This window comes from Chiloscyllium plagiosum, chromosome 43 (assembly GCF_004010195.1).
Source record: "Chiloscyllium plagiosum isolate BGI_BamShark_2017 chromosome 43, ASM401019v2, whole genome shotgun sequence".
In the NCBI taxonomy this organism is placed as follows: Eukaryota; Metazoa; Chordata; class Chondrichthyes; order Orectolobiformes; family Hemiscylliidae; genus Chiloscyllium; species Chiloscyllium plagiosum.
The window spans coordinates 43,909-68,655 of record NC_057752.1 but is presented as its reverse complement, the minus strand read 5'-3'; the positions used below and the strand labels follow the sequence as shown (position 1 = coordinate 68,655).

General features: G+C 40.8%; 1 protein-coding gene across 5 annotated transcripts in view; it reads left to right on the top strand.

Annotated features, from left to right (window-relative positions):
- pan2 (poly(A) specific ribonuclease subunit PAN2) overlaps positions 1-24,410 on the top strand; it is a 90,404-nt gene extending 65,994 nt beyond the window's left edge. For 4 of the 5 annotated variants that reach the window (XM_043681740.1, XM_043681739.1, XM_043681736.1 and 1 more), the window contains 8 exons: positions 719-778; positions 1,863-1,953; positions 5,328-5,485; positions 11,686-11,829; positions 14,765-14,944; positions 18,698-18,791; positions 19,543-19,746; positions 23,113-24,410. In XM_043681740.1, the coding sequence (XP_043537675.1) occupies positions 719-778; positions 1,863-1,953; positions 5,328-5,485; positions 11,686-11,829; positions 14,765-14,944; positions 18,698-18,791; positions 19,543-19,746; positions 23,113-23,135 (954 nt within the window). In that variant the 3' untranslated portion in view covers positions 23,136-24,410. Of the gene's footprint in view, positions 1-718; positions 779-1,862; positions 1,954-5,327; positions 5,486-11,685; positions 11,830-14,764; positions 15,064-18,697; positions 18,792-19,542; positions 19,747-23,112 lie in introns of those variants that run through there. The other variant, XR_006309973.1, reaches the window with a different exon arrangement.
- Positions 24,411-24,747: the final 337 nt, after the last annotated feature.

Here is a 24,747-nt window from a genome sequence, read left to right as displayed (position 1 = left end):
ATTCTCCGTTCGGTGTTCTCTGTACCATCACATCTAGGAATGGGAGTTGGTTGTCCTTTTCTTCCTCTCCAGTGAATCTGATTCCTGTGAGTGTGGAGTTGATGATCAGGTGCGTGCAGAACTGCAAAAAGAGGAAGAAGAACACCTCTACAATGTATTCGCCAAAAACGGGTAGCCACACACGCAGATGACAAGCATGAGTTCGACTGGGACAATGCTACTATTATAGGACAAGCCAAACAGAGAACAGCCAGGGAATTCCTAGAGGCATGGCACTCATCCACAGATTCTATCAACAAACACATCGACCTGGACCCAATATACCGGCCACTGCAACGGACAGCTGGAACTGACAACCGAAAGCGGCAGAGACAAACCACTAAATCCCGGAGGAAACAACACAGCAGCGCTTCACAGGAGGCTCCCAAGCACTGAGGATGTCCCCTAGACAGGGGACGAAACATCTGCAACACAAATTCACAGCTTGGCAAACAGAACCACAACATTCTCTGAAGTAATTATATTGTTTTTATTTGAGTAACTGGCACTGTCCTTTGGATTTATAACGGGGGTCCTTGGAAATGGCTATTTACAAATGGCTATGGCTATTTGTATTACAAATGGAAATGGCTATTTCCCCAGTGCAGCAATGTCTGAAAACTGCTACCTTAAGGCAGGATTTATTGTGTATATCTCATGCAATTTCTTTGTGTTTTAGGGCGTCACTCATAAACAGTGGTATCTGTTTAATGACTTTCTCATTGAACCAATTGACAAGGTAATAAATGATAGTGACTTTATCTTTTCAATTACGTTACTTTGAAACCATGTTGAGGGGGAAGGAAAATGAAAGAATTCTGTTTCCTTCTATTTTTTAATTCATATACCTTTTGTGATTTTTTTTTACCCCCAAGTAGACAGCGGGACCTCGACTTCCAAACATGAACCAATACACGGAGTATTAACTGCAATTTCTGTTTTTGTGTCATGGGTGTATTAATATTATTTTTAAAGATTCAGCATGTAAACATTTTCTGTACTTCTGAATGCCAATTTTATATTGTTCTACATTGTGTTCCAACTTGTGTACAAATTGACTTGCAAATGGATTCAAGAACAGAAACCGTTCACAATCTGGGGACTATCTGTACATAACTTATCATGATAAAAGATTTCTTATGTAAAGGCATACACACATACAGACACACACACTCTAGTCGAAGTAAAGTGGTTATGTCAATAGGACTATTAAGTACACTGCAGTCATGAGTGACCCACTGTGGTGCTAAGGTTCCGATTGCTGTTGCTCCAGGGAACTGAGAGTTCAGCTATGAACTTCATCATGCAGAGAAAAGACCACTTGCAGAATTTCAGGTGATGTAGAGTAAGTTGGTGGAGGGCAAAAAGTACATTTCCTCAGAACAAAAATGTATTTATGTTTATCAGCCTCAACTATAACAAAGTGAACAGCCAAGTACAGTACGGTACAGTACATCAGCATCTGAGTGACTTTGCCATACTGAGGTAATGCAACTTTGTTCTCTGATTCAATGTATAATAAGGTTTCATTGTTAGTGAGCTAATCGGAAGTGGGAAGGATAAGGAGTAAGATCCAAAATGAAGGCTAACAGCTTCTCGGACATGAAGGATCATTGTTACACATCACCTTGCAGAAGCTGACAGAGTAATGTTGGCAAGAAGTCTGCTGAATAGCACACCTGACTAACCACTTAGACCAGAGTATCAACATATGCCACATGGGAATTGAAAGAAACAAATTATTTTGAATGGGTGACCAGTGAGAATTCTTGGAATATTGTTGAGATTGCAGTTTACTTGAGAGTTGACTTTTTTTTTTGCAGTGTGAGGCTGTGCAGTTTGATTTGAGTTGGAAGATCCCCTGTATTCTGTATTACGCTAGACGAAATTTGAATTCCAAGTATGATTTAACAAGTAGGTAACATTTATTGAATTATTGAATCATAAATTGTTGACTGGAGAAGCATAGCTTGATCTAGAAGAAGCCCAAATCTACTGTCCCTTCCCTCAGCTGCTCCCTCTCTTTTTCTCTGCCCCACACTCCCAACTCACTATTGCATGATTTCTGTATTGTTTTATATGGTGCAGTTATCTGATTGTTTGAGAACTATGTATTAGCAAATAAGGCAAGAACATGTGGGTCATCCTGTTTGATAGCTATCTCAGACAAAGATGCTTTATAGAAATATGCCAGATTTGATGACCAGTCTCTGATAAATTTGCTGACGTCCACTGGAGTAGTAAATGGGGTTAGCTACAAATAGCTTCAGCTCTCCTCGCTCTGTCCTTTTTGGGAAGATGGAGAGAAAGCTGATAGGGAATTGATTAGCTGGGGGTGAGCAAGAAACAGAAATTTCATAGCACATGCCCTAAATTAAGGTTCCATGACCAACTTAGTTTTTAAATTTAAGTTGCAATGCTTAATATGTATTTTTCATCCGTTTTAAAGACCACCAACAGCTGTGGGTAATGTCTGCTGCAAAGAAATTCTTCCTCATCTCAATTTTAAATTGACACCCCTTTATCCTCTGACAATGCACTCTGGTCCTAAACTTTTTGACAAGGGGAAATATCCTCTCAGCACTTAACGTGTCAAGCCCCATTCCTATCTATTTTCATGAGATCACCTCTCATTCTTCTAAATTCTACAAGTAGCAGCTTTTGCTCTGTTTTGCGACAGTATATTTAGAACATTACAATGCAGTAGTGGCCTTTCGGCCATCGATATTGTCAACCTGTGAAGCTAATCTGAAGCCCATCTAACCTACACTATTCCATATCATCCATGTATTTATCCAATGACCATTTAAGTGCCCTTAACATTGGCGAATCTACTACTGTTGCAGGCAGGGCATTCCATGCCCTTACTACTTTCTGAGTAAAGAACCTACCGCTGACATCTATCACCCCTCAATTTAAAGCTATATCCCCTCTTGCTAGCCATCACCATCAGAGGAAAAAGCCTCTTGCTGTCCACCCTATCTAATTCTCTGCTCATTTTGTATGTCTCTATTAAGTCACCCCTTAACCTGCTTCTCTCGAACGAAAGCAGTCCTATAAGACCCTCCCTTCATATCAGGTAACATCCTGGTAAATCTCCTCTGCACCCTTTCCAATGTTTCCATGTCCTTTCTATAATGCGGTGACCAGAACTGTACGCAATACTCCAAGTGCTGCCGCACCAGAGTTTTGTACAACTGCAGCATGACCTCATGGCTCCGAAACTCAATTCCTCTACCAATAAAAGCCAACACATCATATGCCGCCTTAACAACTCTATCGACCTGGGTGGCAACTTTCAGGGATGTATGCACATGAGCACCGAGATCTCTCTGCTCATCCACACTACCAAGAATCTTACCATTAGCCCAGTACTCTGCATTCTAGTACGCCTTCCAAAGTGAATCACCTCACACTTCTCTGCATTAAACTCCATTTGCCACCTCTCAGCCCAGCTTTGCAACTTACCTATGTCCCTCTGAAACCTGCAGCATCCTTACAGGCTGTCCACAACTCCACTGACTTTAGTGTCATCCGCAAATTTACTAACCCATTCTTCTATGCCCTCATCTAGGTCATCTATAAAAATGACAAACAGCAGTGGCCCCAAACCAGATCCTTGTGGTATAGATGAACATTTCCCATCAACCATCACCCTCTGTCTTCTTTCAGCTAGCCAATTTCTGATCCAAACCGTTAAATTGCCCTCAATCCCATACCTCCATATTTTGTGCAATAGCCTACCATGGGGAACCTTATCAAACACTTGACTGAAATCCGTATGCACCACATCAAACTCTTTACCCTCATCCACCTGTTTGGTCACCTTCTCAAAGAACTCACTAAGGTTCGTGAGACTCGACCTCCCCTTTACAAAACCATGTTGATTATCCTTAATCAAATTATTCCTTTTTAGATGATTATAAATCCTATCTCTTATAACACTTTTCAACACTTTACCCACAACTCAAGTAAGGCTCAGTGGTCTATAATTACCAGGGTTGTCTCTACTTCCTTTCTTGAACAAGGGGACAGCATTTGCTATCCTCCAGTCTTCTGGCAGTGTTCCTGTAGACAATGATGACATAAAGATCAAAGCCAAAGGCTCTGCAATCTCCTCCCTAGCTTCCCAGATAATCCTAGGATAAATACCATCCGGCCCAGGGGACCTAGCTATTTTCACACTTTCCAGAATTGCTAGCACCTCCTTGTGAACCCCAATCCCATCTAGTCTAATAGCCTGTATCTCAGTATTCTCCTCAACAACATTGTCTTTTTCCGGTGTGAATGCTGATGAAAAATATTCATTTAGCGCCTCTCCTATCTCTCTTATTCAACTCGAGAGCTCATTCAACTCACCACAGAATACTACCTCAAACATAAATGTGTGCCAGGCAACTAGGATGTGCTTCATAAAGGAGAAGCAATTTTTTTTTATACATCCACTCCTGGAATATAGGTGTCACTGGCTCAACCAGCATTTATTGACTGTCCTTAGTTGCCCTCAAGAAGAACTCGGTGAGTTATCTTCTTGAACAGTGCAGTCCACAGTGCTGTTCAGGAGAGAGTTTCAGTTGATTTCAGGGAATTCCAGTTACTAGTTGCTTAAAATGTCGGTGTCAGTTGGAGTTCTGTATCATCAGGGAAGGTTTTAAATGCTGCAGGATTTTCTTTTTTGTAAACTATTTAAAGTGGTCTGTGTGTTTTTCAATTATTCTTTTATCGTTTTCATATTCTGACATTTTAAAATCCCTTCTTTACTAGCATTACATATAATTAACATCATCAAAACAGTCAGTCGGATGGGTCTTTGCTGGTAACCTTGAAAATACAGCTGATTATTTCTTTTCCTGAGAAAAGAATCAAATGCATTTCTTATCTGTGTCCAATTGTCTTTGTATTTCTCTAAAAATGTTTTAAATTTAGATGCATCAGTAAAAATTTCAATTTTTGTCAATGTAATAAATATCTATTAAGTGTGTCTCAAGCACGTAAGCCAGTGGTAATGTCTTTTGAATAGTGTGCACAGTTTGCCATTCTGGTTTTGATGTAGCAAATATGAGGCACCCATTTTGTAAATGGTCAAAATGCCGGAGTCATCATCTGGCTCAATTTTGTAACCCTGTTTTCAATTTAGGAAAACTTTCCTCATACAGGTGATTTAAATTTGCAATATTTTCTCATCCCTAGTTAGTAACTGGACTAGCTAATTATGTTTTGTGTTTTATATTTTGATATTTTAATGTCTTATTTCATTAGTAACCACAGAATGATTTTTTACCTTTCAGTAAAAAATCCAATTGAAGCAAGTGTTTTGCTGGCAGAGGCATCTCTCGCTAGAAAGCAGCGAAAATGTCATGCAACTTTTATTCCATTAATGCTGAATGAAATGCCCCAGCCTAGTGATTTAGTGGGCTTGGATGCAGAGTTTGTCACATTGAATCAGGTATGCGTGTTAACTTGGAAAATATGGTTAGTTTAACATATCATCTTGAGGAAAGTGTCTTTATTTTAGGTACAATTAATAATTTTTTTAATATGGTACTCCAATTTGACCTAGAATTTACTCGCAACAAAGATTTTTATTGGCCACTTATCCCAGGTTGGGAAGGTAAAATGGTGTGAGCAATGATTTTTTTCATTAACTATTAGTGGCACCGATCTATGATTGGTGAGTGGCAGAAACATATGACTAAATAATGTGGTCCTTGTGGAAATGTTGCACAGATATAGGGATACCTTTTTTGCAGTTATGCTCATTGTTTGAGCACAGTACATGAGCTTTTCTCCATATCTAGCCAATGCTATACTTAACGTATACCTGCTTGATGGTATCGAATCACACATATTCTATTTCTGAGCAGTGAGTGTGACCCATATGCTTTTTGTATATGATCTCCCTATTGAGACCAAAATACACTAGGAAGTTTAACTTTGGCGGTGGGGAAACTTCTAGAAACAGTTATTCAGAACAGAATTAGTAATCATGTGGAAAAAAGGTGGCTTGATTTGGAAGAGTCAGCATTGACCTCTAGAGGGAAAATTGTGTTTGGCTAACTTGCTAGAATTTTTTGAAGAGGTAATAGAAAGGGTTGATGATAGTAACAGTGTTAATGTGGTATACATTGATTTCATAGAACATCGAACAATACAGCGCAGAACAGGCCCTTCGGCCCTCGATGTTGCGCCGACCTGTGTCCCAAAATCATCCATGTGCTTATCTAAGGATTGTTTAAATCTCCGTAATGTGGCTGAGTTGACGACATTAACAGGTAGGGCATTCCACGCCCTTACCACTCTCTGCGTAAAGAACCTGCCTCTGACATCTGTCTTAAATCTATCACCCCTCAATTTGTAGTTATGCCCTCTCGTACAAGCTGACGTCATCATCCTAGGAATAAGTGTTTCACTGTCTACCCTATCTAATCCTCTGATCATCTTGTATGTCTCTATCAAATCACCCCTTAGTCGCCTTCTTTCCAATGAGAACAATCCCAAGTCTCTCAGCCTTTCCTCATAAGACCTTCCCTCCAGACCAGGCAACATCCTGGTAAACCTCCTCTGCACCTTTTCCAATGCTTCCACATCCTTCCTGTAATGGGGCGACCAGAACTGTACACAATATTCCAAGGGTGGCCGCACCAGTGTTTTGTATAGTTGCAGCAGGATATTGAGGTTTCGGAACTCAATCCCTCTACCAATGAAACCTAACAGACGGTATGCCTTCTTAACAGCACTATCCACCTGGGTGGCAACTTTCGGAGATCTATGCACATGGAGTCCAAAATCCCTCTGCACATCCACACTACCAAGAATCCTTCCATTGACCCAGTATTCTGCCTTCCTGTTATTCTTCCCAAAGTGCATCACCTCTCATTTAGCTGCATTGAACTCCATTTGCCACTTCTCAGCCCAATTCTGCAGTTTATCCAAGTCCCCCTGCAACCTGTAACATTCTTCCAAACTGTCCACTACTCCACCGACTTTAGTGTCGTAAAATGCCTTTAAGAAGGCATTTGATGCAATGCCACGCAACAGACTTGAGAGAAATTATAGGTCATGGTACAAAAGGGACAGTAGCTATGTGGATACAAAATTAGCTGGGTGATAGGAACTGAAAACTCCTAGTCAGTGGATATTTTTCAGGTTGGAGGAAGGTTTGTAGTGGAGTTCCCCAGAGATTGGGACCCCTGCTTTTCAGTGATATGTATTAATGATCTGGATCTTGGTGTGCAGGAGACAATTTCAAATTTTGTAGATGACATTAAATTTGGAAGAATTGTAAACTGCGAGAACAGTGTGGAACTCCAAAAGGACTTTGACAAGTTGGTAGAGTGGATGTCTGGCTCATGCTTGAGGCTCAATGCAGAGGAGTGTAAGGTGATCCATTTTTGTAGAACATTGGAAAACAATATAAAGTAGGGGCTACAATTCTAAAGGGGTTGCAGGAGCAGAGGGTCCTTCATGTGTGTGTGTGCACAGTTCACTGAAGATGACCAAACAGGTGAAGAGAGCAGTTAATAAAGCATGTAATATTCTTGGTTTTGTTAGTAGATGCATAGAGTACAAGAGCAAAGAGGTGATATTGCAGTGGTGTAAGACACTTGTTAGACCTCAGCTGGAATATTGTGTACAGTTGTGGGCCCTACATTATTGGAAACACATGAATGCTTCAGAGACAATGCAGAAAAATTTACAAGATTGGATTCAGGAATGAGAAACTTCAGCTGTAAAGATGGATTGAAAAGATTGGGACTGTTTCTCTTTAGGGAGAAGATGGCTGAGAGGAGGTTTGGTAGAAGTTTCAACGTCATGAGCAGGGTAAATAGAGCAGATAGGGAGAAGCTGTTCCTGCTTGTAAAAGAGAGGGGCATAGATTTAAAGTGATGTGCAAATGAAGCAAGGGTGATGCGAGAAAAGACTTTTATGGTGCATAGTTAGAGTATGGAATGCACTGCCTGGAAATGTGGTGGAGGCAGGTTTAATTGAGGCATTCAAGAGTGGCATTGGATGGTTATTAGGTCAAAATGGTGTGCAAGGATATGGGAGCTTGCTCCGCCTCTCCCTTGCCAGTATTTTCTGTTTTTATGTCTTGAGCATCGACAGGATTTTTTGCTTTTGGGTCTGATTGGAGGTTTTCTGTGGCAACGTTTGAACTGGTTCTGTTAAAGCAGAGCTCTGAGAATAGGGCAGAAACTGTGTTATTGGGTGTGATACAGTTGGAAAGAGCGAAAGATAGGAAGGGTGAAAGATCATGAATTATGAGGATTCTGTGCCAGCAGAGCTGTTGTAAAGATTAATGGTAAGACAGCCAATTATGGGGGATGTTTTAAAAACCAACAAAAGATTTTTTTTAAAAAAAGGTAAACTTTGAGGATAAACTTGTAAGTAATATCAAAACCGACTGCAAAAGCTTCTTTAAATATGTAAAAAGGAAGAGAGAAGCTGAAGTTAACATAGGTCCCTTAGAGAATGAGGCTGGGGAAATAATAATGAAGACTGTGGAAATGACAGAGCAGTTGAGTAAATACTTTGCATCAGTCTTTACAGTAGACGACACCTAACACTCCAAAATTACTCAATAATCGCAAAAAAGCTAGCATCCAGGTTCAGCAGGTAATAGGGAAGGTAAATGGAATGTTGGCTTTTATTTCAAAGGAAATGGAGTATAAAAGTAGGGAAGCTTTGCTAAAACTATTCACACCTCACCTAGAATACTGTGAACAGTTTTGAATTCCTTATCTAAGGAAAGGTATACTGGCATGTTAAAGTACAGATTTGAGATGGCCCAGGAAATCCCTTATGGACTCAGACCTGTAAGCCTCTCTCTTGGTTCGTCCCAGAGATCATACTGTTTGGAAGTCTGGAATAAAAAACCCTCTTACAGACAGATTAGTTTAATTTTAGTCATCCCCTTTATTTACCAATAGCATCACTGTTGCAACATAACACTGATACCTATAAGCTAAACTAACTAGGTTCTAATAACCTAGGAGAGTAGGGTGCCAGCTCTTCAAGTGCCCCAGCAGGCTACTCCGATGTACAGCTGCAAAGTGGCCTTCCTTTTATACAAAAGTTTTTTAAAAATTGCATGTTGTTAATTAGACAGATGACCGTGAAAGACAATAGTTCGTAAGGAAGAAAAGTTAATTGACAATAGTTCGTAAGGAAGAAAAGTTAATCTCTTTTTTTTTTCCTGTGTACACTGGACTAATCACTCCTACAGGCCCCTAAGCCATTCATCAGGTGGGAAAAACACCCAGCCGAGTTAGGCGCCTGCTAGCGAGATAAGCTCCTATCATAAAGAGGTACCAATCTGAGCTAATTGGAGAGTTCATAAGGTAACCGTGCACAGCTCACATGTCTGATACAATTATTTTGACAAAATGGCTTCTGAGCAAGGAGGGCAAACTTGTGACCATAAAATGGCTTCCTGACACATTTGTGCCAGAATCCCTTCAATGTTAGGCTTAGGCTAATTTCTAAGCTAGGAGCAGACTTCTGTTTTTTAAGCACTGAATCATTCTGTACCTGAGGCTGAGATGTTACCGTAAGGTTGCATTTAAACTGATTCATTAGCCTTTTAATTAACATGCTTTCTTTTCAGGGTTGTGATTCAAATTCAAATAAGACATAAGATCTGATTAGTTAGAATTGACAGTGGGGCAGTCTGTAGAGTGGTCTGCAAAAACAGCAAGTAAGTTAAGGCTTCATCAATATTACCTTTTACAGAGTTTGTATTTAATAACCAGTAATGGCAACTCAGTATCACCTTAAGGTCCCAAAATGCAATTAAATTCAATCCATAGCAGATAAGCATGAAGTGTTACTTTTCTATTGGCTCCAACAGCCTCAGCACTAAAATGGTCTCTCTCTCTCTAGTGTCCTTTTGAACTCTCAAGTCAGCAAAGATTTTTTTTCTCTCTCGGTGTCTGCCCTGCACACACACATTCACCGATGCTAAGGCAAATGTTCTTAATTGCCTTCCAGCATCCTGTTATCAGATGTCCCTATCTTCTGCATTCCTTGAGTCCCACCCCACCCCCTTTTTTTCCTGAGCCTTCCTGCCTGTCTATTTTCTAGTGCAGTAAGTGTGTTTTATAATTCAGCATTACATTTTAGTCTAAATGTTTAAAGACACGTTTTAAGGCTATAGACTTTCTCAGGGATTGGAGGCAGTCCAGAGAAGGTTCACTGGGCTGATGCCAGGTCTAGAATGACTGTCTGTCTTATAAGGAGAGGTTGAATAGGTTGGACTTTTACTCTTTGGAGTTAGTGAGATATATTATTGAAACATACAAGATTCTGGGGACTTGACAGGGGAGATGCGAAAAGGCTATTTCTTCTTGTGGGAGAGTCCAGTACCGGAAGACATAATCTTATTTCACGAGAAAATTGTACATTTACATCAGAGATGAGGAATTTATCTGGGATTGAAGTAAGTCTGTGGAATTTTTTACTGCAGAGGGCTGTTGAGGGACTGGGTAGTTAAGTACATTCAAGGCTGAGATTGATTTTAAATCGGAAATGAGGAAAAACAGGCAAGTGGAGTTGCAAATTCTTAGATCAGCCGTGATTCCATTGACTGGAAGAACTGACTCGATGAGCTGATTGGCCTACTTCTGCTCCTATGTTTTGTGCTCATGATTTGAGTGAATGTGTGTGCCTTGCTTCTGTTGACCATGTTCAAAGATGGAACTGTTTGTGAATGTAACTCCAGGGCTGATATTGGGAGGAGGGCAACCTGACATACTGGAGACTGAGTTGGAGGACTGAGATTTTACATGGTTCCACAATGCAAATACTTATAACTACATGAGGTGTATCTTTCAAATAAAAGCGAAGCACTGTGGATGCTGGAGATTTTAAATAAAAGTCAAATTGGACTCAAAAGTTAACATTGTTATCTCTCTACAAATGCTGGCAAACCTCCTGAGTTTCTCTAGCACTTTGATTTTATTGAGGCACTTCTTTGTTGTATCAACAGTTCAAAATGAAATTTCCCTCTATTTAAAATATCCTTTGTCTGTTAATTAATCATTGAAATATGTTGAATTTTAGCTGGTTTGTTGCACTAAAAGTTTTGAAGTGAAATTTTAGCCAGTGATTTTCTGTGATTCTGTTATGTGCATTCTTTCCTTTTAAAATTTGCAGTCTCTATGGGCATCATACTAATGAGTTTCATTGTTTTCTAGTGGATATTCCCCAATGAAGTGAAATCAGTTTTGTTTTAGAAGCAGTTTGTTAATTATTCAGGTATTAAGATTACTACTATCAAACAAACTAGTGCAGTTTGTGTATAATTTGGGAATACAGTTGGTTCTGCTATAATAAGTGTTTCGTCAGCGTGAATTGGATTTAACATGATTTAAGAATTTAGATTGTTACTTGTAGAATGTGAACTTTTGTTACCTATATTGGCTATAGCGCCATTCTGGACCTATTAGTTTAAATGGCACAGCTATAGCGCGATTTTCTTATAACACGAGGTCACACGAGAACAGAACTATCGTGTCAAATCAGAACAAACTATGACATTTTTCAAAGAAAATTCTAAATCTAATACCTGTACTCCACTTAAGGTTAGTTTAGTGAAACTTGTCATTTTGTTAGTTTGTGATGTTTTATATAACTTGATATTCATAGGAAGAAGCAGAGCTGCGTAGTGATGGAACAAAATCCACGATCAAGCCCAGCCAAATGTCAGTTGCCAGAATCACATGTGTGCGAGGTCAGGGACCGAATGAAGGTGTTCCGTTCATTGACGATTACATTTCCACACAGGAGCAGGTAATGAGATGAGCAGAGGTTTTGCTGATCTTGCTGTCTAATTTGGGTGACCACTATTTTGAAGCTGATGTCTAAAGCATGAAATAACCTAATAGAATACTTAAAGCAACTTCTTGTCAAACACTGTATTCTCAGTTTTTAATCCACTAAGTTTGTTTTAATTTATTTTGGCCAAGTTGAGAGCCACCAAATCAGGATCAATCACCTTCACAGGCAGGGATTGCTATTGTTGTGGTTCTGTTCGCCGAGCTGGAAGTTTTTTTTGCAAACGTTTCGTCCCCTGGCTAGGCGACATCATCAGTGCTTGGGAGCCTCCTGCGAAGCGCTTCTTTGATGTTTCCTCCGGTGTTTATAGTGGTCTGTCCCTGCCGCTTCCGGTTGTCAGTTTCAGCTGTCCGCTGTAGTGGTTGGTATATTGGGTCCAGGTCGATGTGTTTGTTGATGGAGTTTGTGGATGAATGCCATGCCTCTAGGAATTCCCTGGCTGTTCTCTGTCTGGCTTGCTCTATGATAGTAGTGTTGTCCCAGTCGAATTCATGTTGCTTGTTGTCTGCGTGTGTGGCTACTAAGGATAGCTGGTCGTGTCGTTTCGTGGCTAGTTGATGTTCATGTATGCGGATTGTTAGCTGTCTTCCTGTTTGTCCTATATAGTGTTTAGTGCAGTCCTTGCATGGGATTTTGTACACTACATTAGTTTTGCTCATGCTGGGTATCGGGTCCTTCGTTCTGGTGAGTTGTTGTCTGAGCGTGGCTAGCCACACTACCATACATCAGGAGCATCTAGGAACTGACTTCCAGACTACTGCGACCGCTAGGACTCATAACGGCACACAAACCAACAGCCACGCTCAGACAACAACTCACCAGAACGAAGGACCCGATACCCAACATGAGCAAAACAAATGTAGTGTACAAAATACCATGCAAGGACTACACAAAACACTATATAGGACAAACAGGAAGACAACTAACAATCCGCATACATGAACATCAACTAACCACGAAACGACACGACCAGCTATCCTTAGTAGCCACACACGCAGACAAAAAGCAACATGAATTCGACTGGGACAACACTACCATTATAGGGCAAGCCAAACAAAGAACAGCCAGGGAATTCCTAGAAGCATGGCACTCATCCACAAACTCCATCAACAAACACATCGACCTGGACCCAATATACCAACCATTACAGCGGACAGCTGAAACTGACAACCGGAAGCGGCAGGGACAGACCACTATAAACACCGGAGGAAACATCAAAGAAGCGCTTCGCAGGAGGCTCCCAAGCACTGATGATGTCGCCTAGCCATGAGACGAAACGTTTACAACAAAAACTTCCAACTCGGCGAACAGAACCACAACAACGAGCACCCGAGCTACAAATCTTCGCACAAACTTTGAAGGGATTGCTATATCTGCATATGTAATGGGTTTGGGGTAGTGTATTCGTAGGGTTGTGTGTAAGTCGGGTGGGTATGACTCCTAGGAAACTGCTAACTGCAGCAGAGCCCTCTGAATTCTCTGATTTAAATGGATACTTCTGGAGGACTCCAAGTGCTGGGGAATTGTCAGTTGGCATTTTCGGTTTCCTGGAGGCTATTATATTGGGGATTCTGCAGTTCTACGCTGCACAGACAATTGTGTGGCCATCAGAAAATTTGGGTCATAGTTTCTTTGCATGAGTCGAGAATGTGGTGCTGGTAAAGTACAGCAGGTCAGGCAGCATCCGAGGAGCAGGAGAAACGTCGTTTCGGGCATAAGCCCTTCATCAGGAATGAACCAATTATATTCTGTCCTTGGTCCCTCAAGGACATCCTCTCTCTCCAGGACTGCAAAGTCTCCTTCATCAATACTGCTACCCCTCCTCACTTTTTTCCTTTCCTATTTTACCCTTTTCCAACTTTCTTGAATACCTTGTATCCAGGAATGTTTAGTACCAGATTTTGTCCTTTCTTGAGACAGGTCTTTGTTTTTGCCACAACATCATATTTTCACTTGGTTATATGCTTCTAACTCATCTTCACTATATTCTGTGGGTTTAAATGCATGTACAGAAATCCTAATTTACATCTTATCACATTTCCTCTTATTCTGACCCCATTTAATGCTTTTACTTTTCTTTATGTACATTATTTTCCTCGCTCGCATGATCTCCTTGGTTCTCATAACGCTGCCAAGTTTGTTCAAACCCTTCCCAATAGTACTGGCAAACTGCCCTGAAAGGATAAAGTGAGGACTGCAGATGCTGGAGATCGGAGTTGTGTGTGTTGCTGGAAAAGCACAGCAGGTCAGGCAGCATCCGAGGAACAGGAGAATCGACATTTTGCACATAAGCCCTTCGTCAGGAACCCTCATCGGAAATGTTGATTTTCCTGCTCCTCAGATGCTGCCTGACCTGCTGTGCTTTTCCAGCACCACACTCGCGACTCTGCACCAAAAGGATGTTGGTCCCAACTCTGTTCTAGTGCAACCCATCAAATGTGTATAGGTCATTTCTCTCCCAGAACTGATCTCAATCTTCCAGGAGTATAAAAGTCCTCAATTCTGTACTTAGTGTCCAGTCACACATTTGTCTGTTCCAACATCCCATTTCTAGATTCAATAGTAGCACCAGAAGTGATCCAAAAATTGCTATCTGTATCATCCTGCTTGGTAGTTTCTTTCCTTGTTCCCTAATATATGCCTGCAGGACTCCTCCCTTTTCCTTCCAAATACGGGTATGGTCCGTGACCTCTGACTGGTCCCTTCTCTCCATCAGTTTGCTTTGTAGTCACTCAATTACATCCTTGACTTTGGCACCAGGAAGGCAACATAACATCTTGGATTAACCTCTGTAGTTGCAAAATGCATGTATATTTCCCTATGAAATGACACTATCTGAAAATTATCTTGTATACTTACTCCACAAGTGTGTTTTTTTTTCTTAAATTAGGTTGTGGACTACTTGACTCAGTATTCTGGAATCAAGCCTGGAGACCTTGATGCCAAAATTTCATCCAAGCACCTAACCACCTTGAAGTCAACGTACCTGAAACTGAGATTCCTTATTGATATTGGAGTAAAGTTTGTGGGACATGGGCTGCAGAAGGACTTCAGAGTCATAAATCTTATGGTTGGTTTGAAAAGTTCTCCGTTCTTCAACAGAATACTTTAGGATAAACTAACTGTAATGCCATCCTGTACTTGTGGACATCTGGTCTGCCAGCACCAAAAAGAAAAAAATATGCAAAGGTATAAAAATTAAGTGTTCACTTAATATCCCCAAAAGCAAACAACAGATTAAGGCGATGTATTCAGCAGCAATTGTTTCCTTCGAAGGGAGACTACCCTTTGTGACCCCTTAATTTTTTATAAAGATTTGCAAGTACTGGCAGAGTGTAAATTGGTGATTTTTAGGGGGAACCCATCTGACGTCCGTTCCAAATGTGGAAGTAAATTGGGTTTCAGTAGGAGTTGAAATGGGTTTGATGAAAGTATTCAATAGAATTTTTGTTATGTACTCATAGAAACTAGAGGAAGCCATTTAGCCCTTCAAGCCTATTCTGCCATTCAGTGAGACCATGGTTGACCTGTAACTTAATTCCATATACCCACCTTTCCTCCATCATCTCTTTGGCTAACAGAAATCTGTTAACCTCAGATTCAAAATTAACAACTGACCTAGCACCACTTGTTATTTGTGGAAATTAATTTCAAACTACCACCAATTTTTGTGTATTTTACTTCACTGAAAGTTTTAACTTTTTTAAGATTGTGTTCTCTAGTCCTTGACTCCCCAACCAGCAGAAATAGTTCCTCTCTATCTGTTCTTCTTAATATCTTGATAACTTTGATCAAATTAGCCCTTACCCTTAGGAGAAGGAGATCAGTTTTCTCAGTTGGCTAAATACCTGGATTGTAGTGTAGAATGTGCCAGTGGCACAGTTTCAGTCCCCAGTTCTGGTAGTTCATGGTTGCTTGTCTGTTTACTTTGTCCCATGCTTGATGGAGAATGGTGCCCTTCAAACTATGTATAGGGTGCTGACTATGGCTATTTTCCATTTCTAGTTAGGTAACATTCTCAAATCTGTGCTCAGAACTGCTCACTATTCCATGTGTAGTCTAATCAGGGTCAGTTCACTAATTAACATCACTTTTTGTTTTTAACAAGCTGGTTGGTGTTTATTGCCCATTCCAAGTTGCCTTGAGGGTTTTGAGAGTCAACCACTTGTATAGTCACATGCAGGCACATTGGATAGGCAAGGCAAGTTCCCTTCCATATTGGTGAACCAGTTATAATCGTAACAGCTTCCAGGGTTGACTGGTGTTCCTGCACAAATTGCCAGAATTATTCAATGTAGTTCCACAACTTGTTATAGTGGGATTTTAAATCATGGCTGAGTACTAAGTCGAATACCAAAAATATCATGTGAAAATAACTGCAAGGTGGAGTTTCCTCAGCTGGATTTATTGGCTGTTTTTTTTTCTGAGACACCACTGAGAACCCTTGTTTTTCTTAATGGCAGAAGGGTTATTTTCTCTCCTCCATGTCTCTTTAGAAGGTGTTTAGAATTAAATTCTGGTTGCTGACATGATACAAGTTGTAATTTTTCACAAGTTTTAATGGAATTGAATGATTTATTGTCACATGTATTTAACAAGTAAATAATGAAAAGTATAAGAAGTATCAGCCATAAGTGTTGGCCATAGAATAGATTAGAAGGCAAATTTGAATTTGAATTTGAAACTGATCTTGACTGACACTTCCTGTAGGGATTGTTGAATATAGATTGGAATAGGAATCCTCACCTACACCAGCTCAAGGGTGCTGATAAATGCAGTGTCCTTATCACAATCCCAGTAGCACTTGACTACCACACTTTGCATTTAACAATTGACACACATGTTTTAAAGTGGTGAAAATATGTTGAAACCAGTTTTCCAAGTGAACATTGCTAATAGAGTCATAGAGGTGTACAGCATGGAAACAGATCATTCTGTCCAACCCGTCCATGCCGACCAGATATCCCAACCCAATCTGGTCCCACCTGCCAGCACCCGGCCCATATCCCTCCAAACCCTTCCTATTCATGTACCCATCCAAATGCCTCTTAAACGTTGCAATTGTAACAGCCTCCACCACTTCCTCTGGCGGCTCATTCCATACACGTACCACCCTCTGTCTGAAAACGTTGCTCCTTAGGACTCTCTCATATCTTTCCCCTCTCACCCTAAACCCACGCCCTCTAGTTCTGGACTTCCCGACCCCAGGGAAAAGACTTTGTCTATTTACACTATCCATGCCCCTCATAATTTTGTAAACCTCTATAAGGTCACCCCTCCGCCTCCGACGCTCCAGGGAAAACAACCCTAGCCTGTTCAGCCTCTCCACTCCACTTTCAAGGAGCTATGAACCTACACTCCAAGGTCTCTTTGTTCAGCCACACTCCCTAGGACCTTACCATTAAGTCTATAAGTCCTGCTAAGATTTGCTTTTCCAAAATGCAGCACCTCACATTTATCTGAATTAAACTCCATCTGCCACTTCTCAGCCCATTGGCCCATCTGGTCAAGATCCTGTTGTAATCTGAGGTAACCCTCTTCGCTGTTCACTACACCTCCAATTTTGGTGTCATCTGCAAACTTACTAACTGTACCTCTTATGTTCGCATCCAAATCATTTATGTAAATGACAAAAAGTAGAGGACGCATCACTGATCCTTGTGGCACTCCACTGGTCACAGGCCTCCAGTCTGAAAAACAACCCTCCACCACCACCCTCTGTCTTCTACCTTTGAGCCAGTTCTGTATCCAAATGGCTAGTCTCCCTGTATTCCCTGAGATCTAACTTCCTCCGGGTGCTCCGGTTTCCTCCCACAGTCCAAAGATGTGCAGGTTAGGTGAATTGGCCGTGCTAAATTGCCCGTAGTGTTAGGTAAGGGGTAAATGTAGGGGTATGGGTGGGTTGCGCTTCGGCGGGTCGGTGTGGACTTGTTGGGCCCAAGGGCCTGTTTCCACACTGTAATGTAATCTAATCTAACCTTGCTAATCAGTCTCCCATGGAGAACCTTGTCAAACGCCTTACTGAAGTCCATATAAGTCCATGAAGATGTGAATCCACTGTCTAATACTGCATAACTGAAAGAATCTGTTACAAATATATTCACTGTGCTAAGTCAACAACACTTTTCTAATTTCTTTGGTGGAGAGGCTATGTACCATTGAAGAAGTACAATGGTGTTCTGATTGGGTAAAACAGATTTTCTAAATAGCATAGCTTCACAAAATCATGAATAGTATGTTTGTCTTTACTTAGAGTCATAGAGATGTACAGCATGGAAACAGACCCTTCGGTCCAATCCGTCCATGTCGACCAGATATCCCAACCCAATCTAGTCTAATGTAGAAGGTTCCCTATTGGCTGTGTCTATTTGAAAATAAATCGTAAAAACTTCATTCTGTGGAATATGGCAGGAAGCTATCATACTCTGTGATAGAGCTGCTGTCTGTGATGTCAGTTCAGTGTGATACAAGCTGACTGTGGTGCGTCTTGTAGAGATTAGCAGCCAAATTTGTATTAGAATTGCAATAACCATAATGTTGAAAAACACTGGTGTAAGCAAAGATTGAAGATACATAATTAGTGTGAATTTCTGGCCTGAGGGAAGACTGTTTAATAGTTTTTCATAATGAGTTTGTACATGAGCCACCAGATCTATTGTGTGGTTTCAGATTTGAGAAAAGCAAGTTTCAGTAATAGTCCACCAGATCACTTTAGTGTGGCACAAACGTAAATGCTCCTCCTGCTCAAAGAAATGTTCAATGAATTGCTTTTATAAGTTTCAGTTTTAGACTAATCTACTTTTCTCCTCATTTCTATCTTCAGATACCGAAGGAGCAAGTGATAGACACGGTGTATTTGTTTCACATGCCTCGGAAGAGGATGATTTCATTGCGTTTTCTTGCATGGTATTTTCTAGGTTTGTATTGGTTACAGTTTAAGATTTTTAGCTTTTGTTAATATCAGTTGATGTGTGTAATTCCAAATGTCTTTGTAATCAGCTAGATTTCATTGTAAGGTATTATGATTTTTGTGTGTGTGCTGATCTCTGTGTTGGTTGGTTTGCTGAGCTGGTTGACTTTCTTGCAAATGTTTTGTTTCCCTCCCCTCCTGGGTGACATCCTCAGTGCTGTGTCGTCTCTGGATGAAGCACTGTCATTGTGATCTGCCCTGAATTTATATGGTTCTGTCTGTTGTGGCAGGTGGTTCTACTTCTGGTTTTGTACTCTAGTGCTCTGTAGATGGGGTCTATTTCAGCGTGTTTGTTTATGGAACCAGTGGATGAATACCAGGCCTCCTGTGTAAATGAAATGTATAAAATACCATGCAGCAACTGCGAGAAACATTACATCGGGCAAACAGTCAAGAAACTCGTCACCAGAATACATGAGCATCAGCTTGCAACAAAACAACATGACCAGTCCTCCCTCATATCAGTACACACTGGCAATGAAGGACACAAATTGGGAAAGAAAATATTTCGGGAACTGATACCAAGCAGTAAGAAAGTTCTGTTAAACCTTTGTAAATCTCTGATCAGAGCTTAGCTCGGGCATTGCATCCAATTCTGGGCACTACACTTCGTACACTAAGTCAATAGCCTGGAGAGGCTGTAGAGAATTTACTTAAATCTGATAAAACTGACTTTTCTTATTTCACTTCTTTGACAGAACTCAAAATTCAGGGCGAAACACATGACAGTATCGAAGATGCTCGCACGGCGCTACAGCTCTATCGCAAGTACTTGAAATTGACCAAGCATGGTATAGATGTTGATGAATTCCGGAAAATACTTAAAGGTCTCTATGAGAAAGGCAGAAAGATGGACTGGAAAGTACCAGAACCAGAAGGAGAGGTGCAGAATAGTCCAAAAAGTAAAGTACCATTTTTATTTCTTTGAGTGACAACATTTAATTGCTTACAGCTAATATTTAACGTTAACCCTTAACCAGAAATTAGTGAATTGTACCAAACTTGAGCCTTGAAAAATCAAATTAAGAAGAAGGGTTAGGTATTAGACATCCTCTCTGACATAGATCAATGAAATGAGTGTCTGTTAGGTATCGCAATCCTGCATTAGCTGAGTTTGGTAGTTGAATCCAGTTCATGTTTGACCTGGGCACACAGCATAAAATCATCCATAATTCAGCAAAAATGGCAATCTCACCGAGTCCACAAGAAGGATAATGAGAGAACTGGAAAAATGTCATGCTGGTCTAGTCAAGGGTGCTTTTGTGGTTTAGGGACTTATATTCTTTGTCTAATAATACTATAACAGATCCAGAACCTTAGCTTTACCTCTGTTCCTGCAGTGGCAGGGGAAGGTGCTGGGAGGGGAGGGTGGGTTGTTGGGGGGCATGGACCTGACGAGGTAGTTTGCAAAACCTGCGCCCACACCTCCCCCCTCACCTCCGTCCAAGGCCCCAAAGGAGCCTTCCGCCCCCATCAAAATTTCACCTGCACTTCCACACGTCATTTACTGTATCCATTGCTCCTGATGCAGTCTCATCGGGGAAACAGGCTGCCTACTCGCGGGACATCTCCGGGACACCCCCCACCAACCAACCCCACCGCCCCGTGGCCGAACACTTCAACTCCCCCTCCCACTCTGCCAAGGACATGCAGGTCCTGAGCCGCCTCCATCGCCACTCCCTTACCATCTGACACCTGGAGGAAGAATGCCTCGAGACCCTCCAACCCCAGGGCATTAATGTGGACTTCACCAGTTTCCTCATTTCACCTTAGCCCAGTTCCAACCTTCCAGCTCAGCACCATCCTTATGACCTGTCCCATCTGTCCATCTTCTTTCCCACCTATCTGCACCACCCTCTCCTCCAACCTTCACCTTTTACGGCCACCTCCATCCACCTATTGCACTCTCAGCTACCTTCCCCCTAGCCCCACCCCCCTCCCATTTATCCCAACATCCCTGAGACTCCCAGCCTCATTCCTGATGAAGGGCTTTTGCCTAAAACGTCAATTTTCCTGCTCCTCGGATGCTGCCTGACCTGCTGTGCTTTTCTAGCACCACACTCTTGACTCTAATCTCCAGCATCTGCAGTCCTCACTTTCGCCTAATTGAATTGACCTGCAAAGAATATGTTTACTTGCTGATGCATACCTGGGATCATGTTTTCTGTTGAGATGAATCCAACCATCTGGTGCTGCGACACTATGTAACTTCTCTGAGCTAAGTTCAACAAGATGAAGAGTAAAATCACATGGCGCAGAAGGAGACTGATTATTCAGTCTTTGGAGCTATCCAGTTACTCTCAGTCTTGGGTTCATTCCCCATAGCTCTGTAATTCTTTTTCCTTCGAGTATATATCCTGCAGTACTCTTCAAAATGTAAATTTGGGGTCGGGGGTGCTACAGTACTTTAGTATTGATATTTTGGCTTCTTAACTCTCACCTTTAAAATGTAATTCTGTGTTGCACAGTTTCGAGGTTGGATAATGTGATGATTGAGATATTTATTTCGTTAAAAGTCACACAGCACCAGGTTATAGTCCACCAGATTATAGTCCAACAGGTTTAATTGGAAGCACTAGCTTTTGGAGTGCTGCTCCTTCATCAGGTGGAACGAGCAGCGCTCTGAAAGCTAGTGCTTCCAATTAAACCTGTTGGACTATAACTTGGTTTTGTGTGATTTTTAACTTTGTACACCCCAGTCCAACACCGGCATCTCCAAATCATGAGATATTTATTGCCCTAGTCGTAATTTATACTGTCACTTAATCCACCTGGAGTAATTTTTTTTGGAATGTTTTTCATAAATGGTGATATTTGCATTTGGTGGCTGAGGCTGTTTGCAGGCATAGTGTTACAGCGTGAATAACAGCCAGCTTTACAGATATGATAGTTTGTTCAATTGGTTATTCTGGTGCTTGAGCCAGAAGTTAATGGGTCCAAGTCCTGATGCAGAACTCCAGCTCGCCCAGTATCTTAGGCAATGTTTTACCTATGTTGTCGTTTTTGAGACCTGTGCGCAAATCATCTGCTGTATTTGCCTTCAGAACAGTGACTACTGTAAAAGAAAGCTGTTGGCTGTGGAGTGTTTTAGGACTTATTGAGGATTTAAAAAAATGCTATTCAAATGCAAGTTTTTGTTCTTTGGTTAAGCATCTTTTATTTTCAAAGCTTAAAACTACTTTCGTTTTTAAAACAGTCATGTTTCTATTTCTGAAGTATCCTCATGCCAGCACTGTATGCAGCTAAGAAGACTGGCTGCGAAGCATACACTAACATTGCTGTGTAGCGAACCAGGGAGATTGGAATCCTAGAATCCCTAGAGTGTGGAATCAGGCTATTCGGCCCATTGAGTCCATACTGGCCCTCTGAAGAGCATTCCACCCAGACCATACCCCTATCCTATCCTTGTAATCCGGCACTTCCCATGGCTACTTGACCTAGCCTGCATATGTTTGGACAATAGTAGGAATGCTAAGTGTGACTGCCTGATTTCCTGTAGGAAAGGAGCTGGCCTGCTCTCCAGGCTTCAGAGATGTAACATGATTAAATCTCGAATGCTACTTACAATAAATCAGTGGTTAATGTACTTCTGGATCTGGATCTGGCTTTGAATCCACCTGTGACTAGTAGAATGAAAATCTCCATTGCAATAGCTGCAGTCTCAACTTGCGTTCTTTGTAGGTGTATACCCACAGGGTAGAATTTAGCCATAGCTGGTACTAAATTATCAGTTGTACACAGAAGCACCAATAGCTGGTGCATCTGTTGTCATCATAATGGATCTTAGGGGAAGCTGTGTCCTTGATTACGTTCAGTAGATTCTGCTGCAAACTGGGCTATTGGTAAGTTTATCTTTTATTAAATATTTGTCTTTCTTTTACTGGACAAGGCTTGGTATGAGGTTTAGCCCAGAGCCATCTGTCTGTTGAGTCTGTAGTCATGTGATCGCTGACATCACTACACTATTTATGTATTTGGCATTAAACCTTTACACTAGAGTTTGGGCACTAGAAATGTCACAGAGGTGCAATTTTGCGCAAAGTAGAGGTAGCTCTGCTCTACATCTGATTGTGCTTAATGCTGAATCTGCATATAAAATCTGGAGCAATCCTCCAGTACCCAGTATATCTTTTACCCTGATAAGCGCAAATCATTGGAATCTGCTTTACATGCTTCTCTTCGCCCATGATGAGTTGATGGGGCTTGTTTTTGATAGGTTTTTAATGCAGATTCTACATCTTCAAGCTTTTCTTTTTGTCTTAAATTAGGCGCCCAGTTTTCTCACCTCTGATGGGTTTATGTTGTGAAGACATATGAATGAAATATCTAACCTAATGAGGAGCGAATCCTGCAGCATTTGTGGGGGAAAAAACGTTTGTATTTCTAACAGATTCTGGAAGAAGCTATTTTCTAAATGGAGACTGCATGGAGAATGTTTGACATGTCAGAGTATTAAATTATATCATCAACAAATATTGTTCTGACTGGCCGAGAAGTGGGGAGAAAAATCGGATTGTTTGGAAAAGTAGCAGTAACAAGTCACTGTTTCCATTTGACTAAAAATGTGTTTTGATACAAAAACAGTAAATACTGGAAATATTTGGCAAGTCAGACAGCATTTCTGGAAAGAAAACAACATTAATGTCTCAAATTAATTACCTTTGCTGTGACTGCACTCTCCAATACTGAGGACCAGCATTCTGCCAAGGCTTCCAAATCTCCAGAGGTTTCTCTGCAAACATTCCATTTATTTTTATTTGCTATTTTTCACACTTTCTTTTTCTATTTAGTTCCTTTTTTTCCTCTTCCTTGCCTTTAAAAACGAATGCCCTCCTAGAGCTGTGCTCCAAGGTCAGGATGATCCAAATAGCCCTGACATGGCTGGCAGACTTCAAGATTTTAGCAGCTCGGCAATTGAGTGGAAATCCATAAAACACTTGATTGTTTCAGGAAGAAAATCCATAGGGTTCATAAACATTTTGATGGAAATATTGTCATACATTGCCATCAGGTTGCACGTGCAGCTATTATTCAGTGAAATCATTGGTTTGCAAGAAATTATAGCCTTCCATGATGTAGAGATCGTGTTTTTAGTACTGTCATGTTGACCTAAGGTGCTCCACATTGATTTTAATGTTCAACAAAATATTTTAGGTTATTTTATGAAACAGTATATGGGAATGATGCCATGGCAGCATTGTCACCATGGTAACAGTCCACACTATTTCAAGAATGTTTTTACAGTGCTTCCTCCCCACCCCCCAACCCCATCTTCTGGCCAACAGGATCTTCAGCTGCTACATTGCTGAGGTTCCTGAAATTCCAGGTCATTTGGAAATTCTAACTTAGCATTTTTGAGCTTACATACGATTTTCAAATAGCTAGCAATTTGTACATATGATGTGAGATACTGTCAATATTCTGCATTAATTACCTGCATTGGAAGGAACAGCATTTTGCACTTCCTACCATATGATTGGAAGCTCTTTTTAAAAGTTCTGTTGAAATACCTCTGGTCTACCTTTTGTTCTCTTAAGATAAGAATAAAAGCTTTATTTTTAATTAAGTTTGTTGTGTGGTTTTTATCATTTCTTTGCTCATATTTCAATCTTTACTAACGATTATCATGCTGTAAGTAAAAATATTTAAGCTGTCTGAGTTAAGGCTGCTCTTGCGTGCAAAAGTCAAATGTATCAGTTTGTTAGTCGGTCATCTTAACACAATTCATGTTATCTGTTGAAGATAAACAACTGCACTATTCAAAGAGTAAATGCTGAGAAACAAATGTATATATCAGCTGCTCTGAATCTTAAATCAGGATTTTTATCATAAATGCAAAACTATTTTTGACAGCAAAAGGAAACTATTTGACAAAATGATGGAATTGTCTGTAAATTTAATAC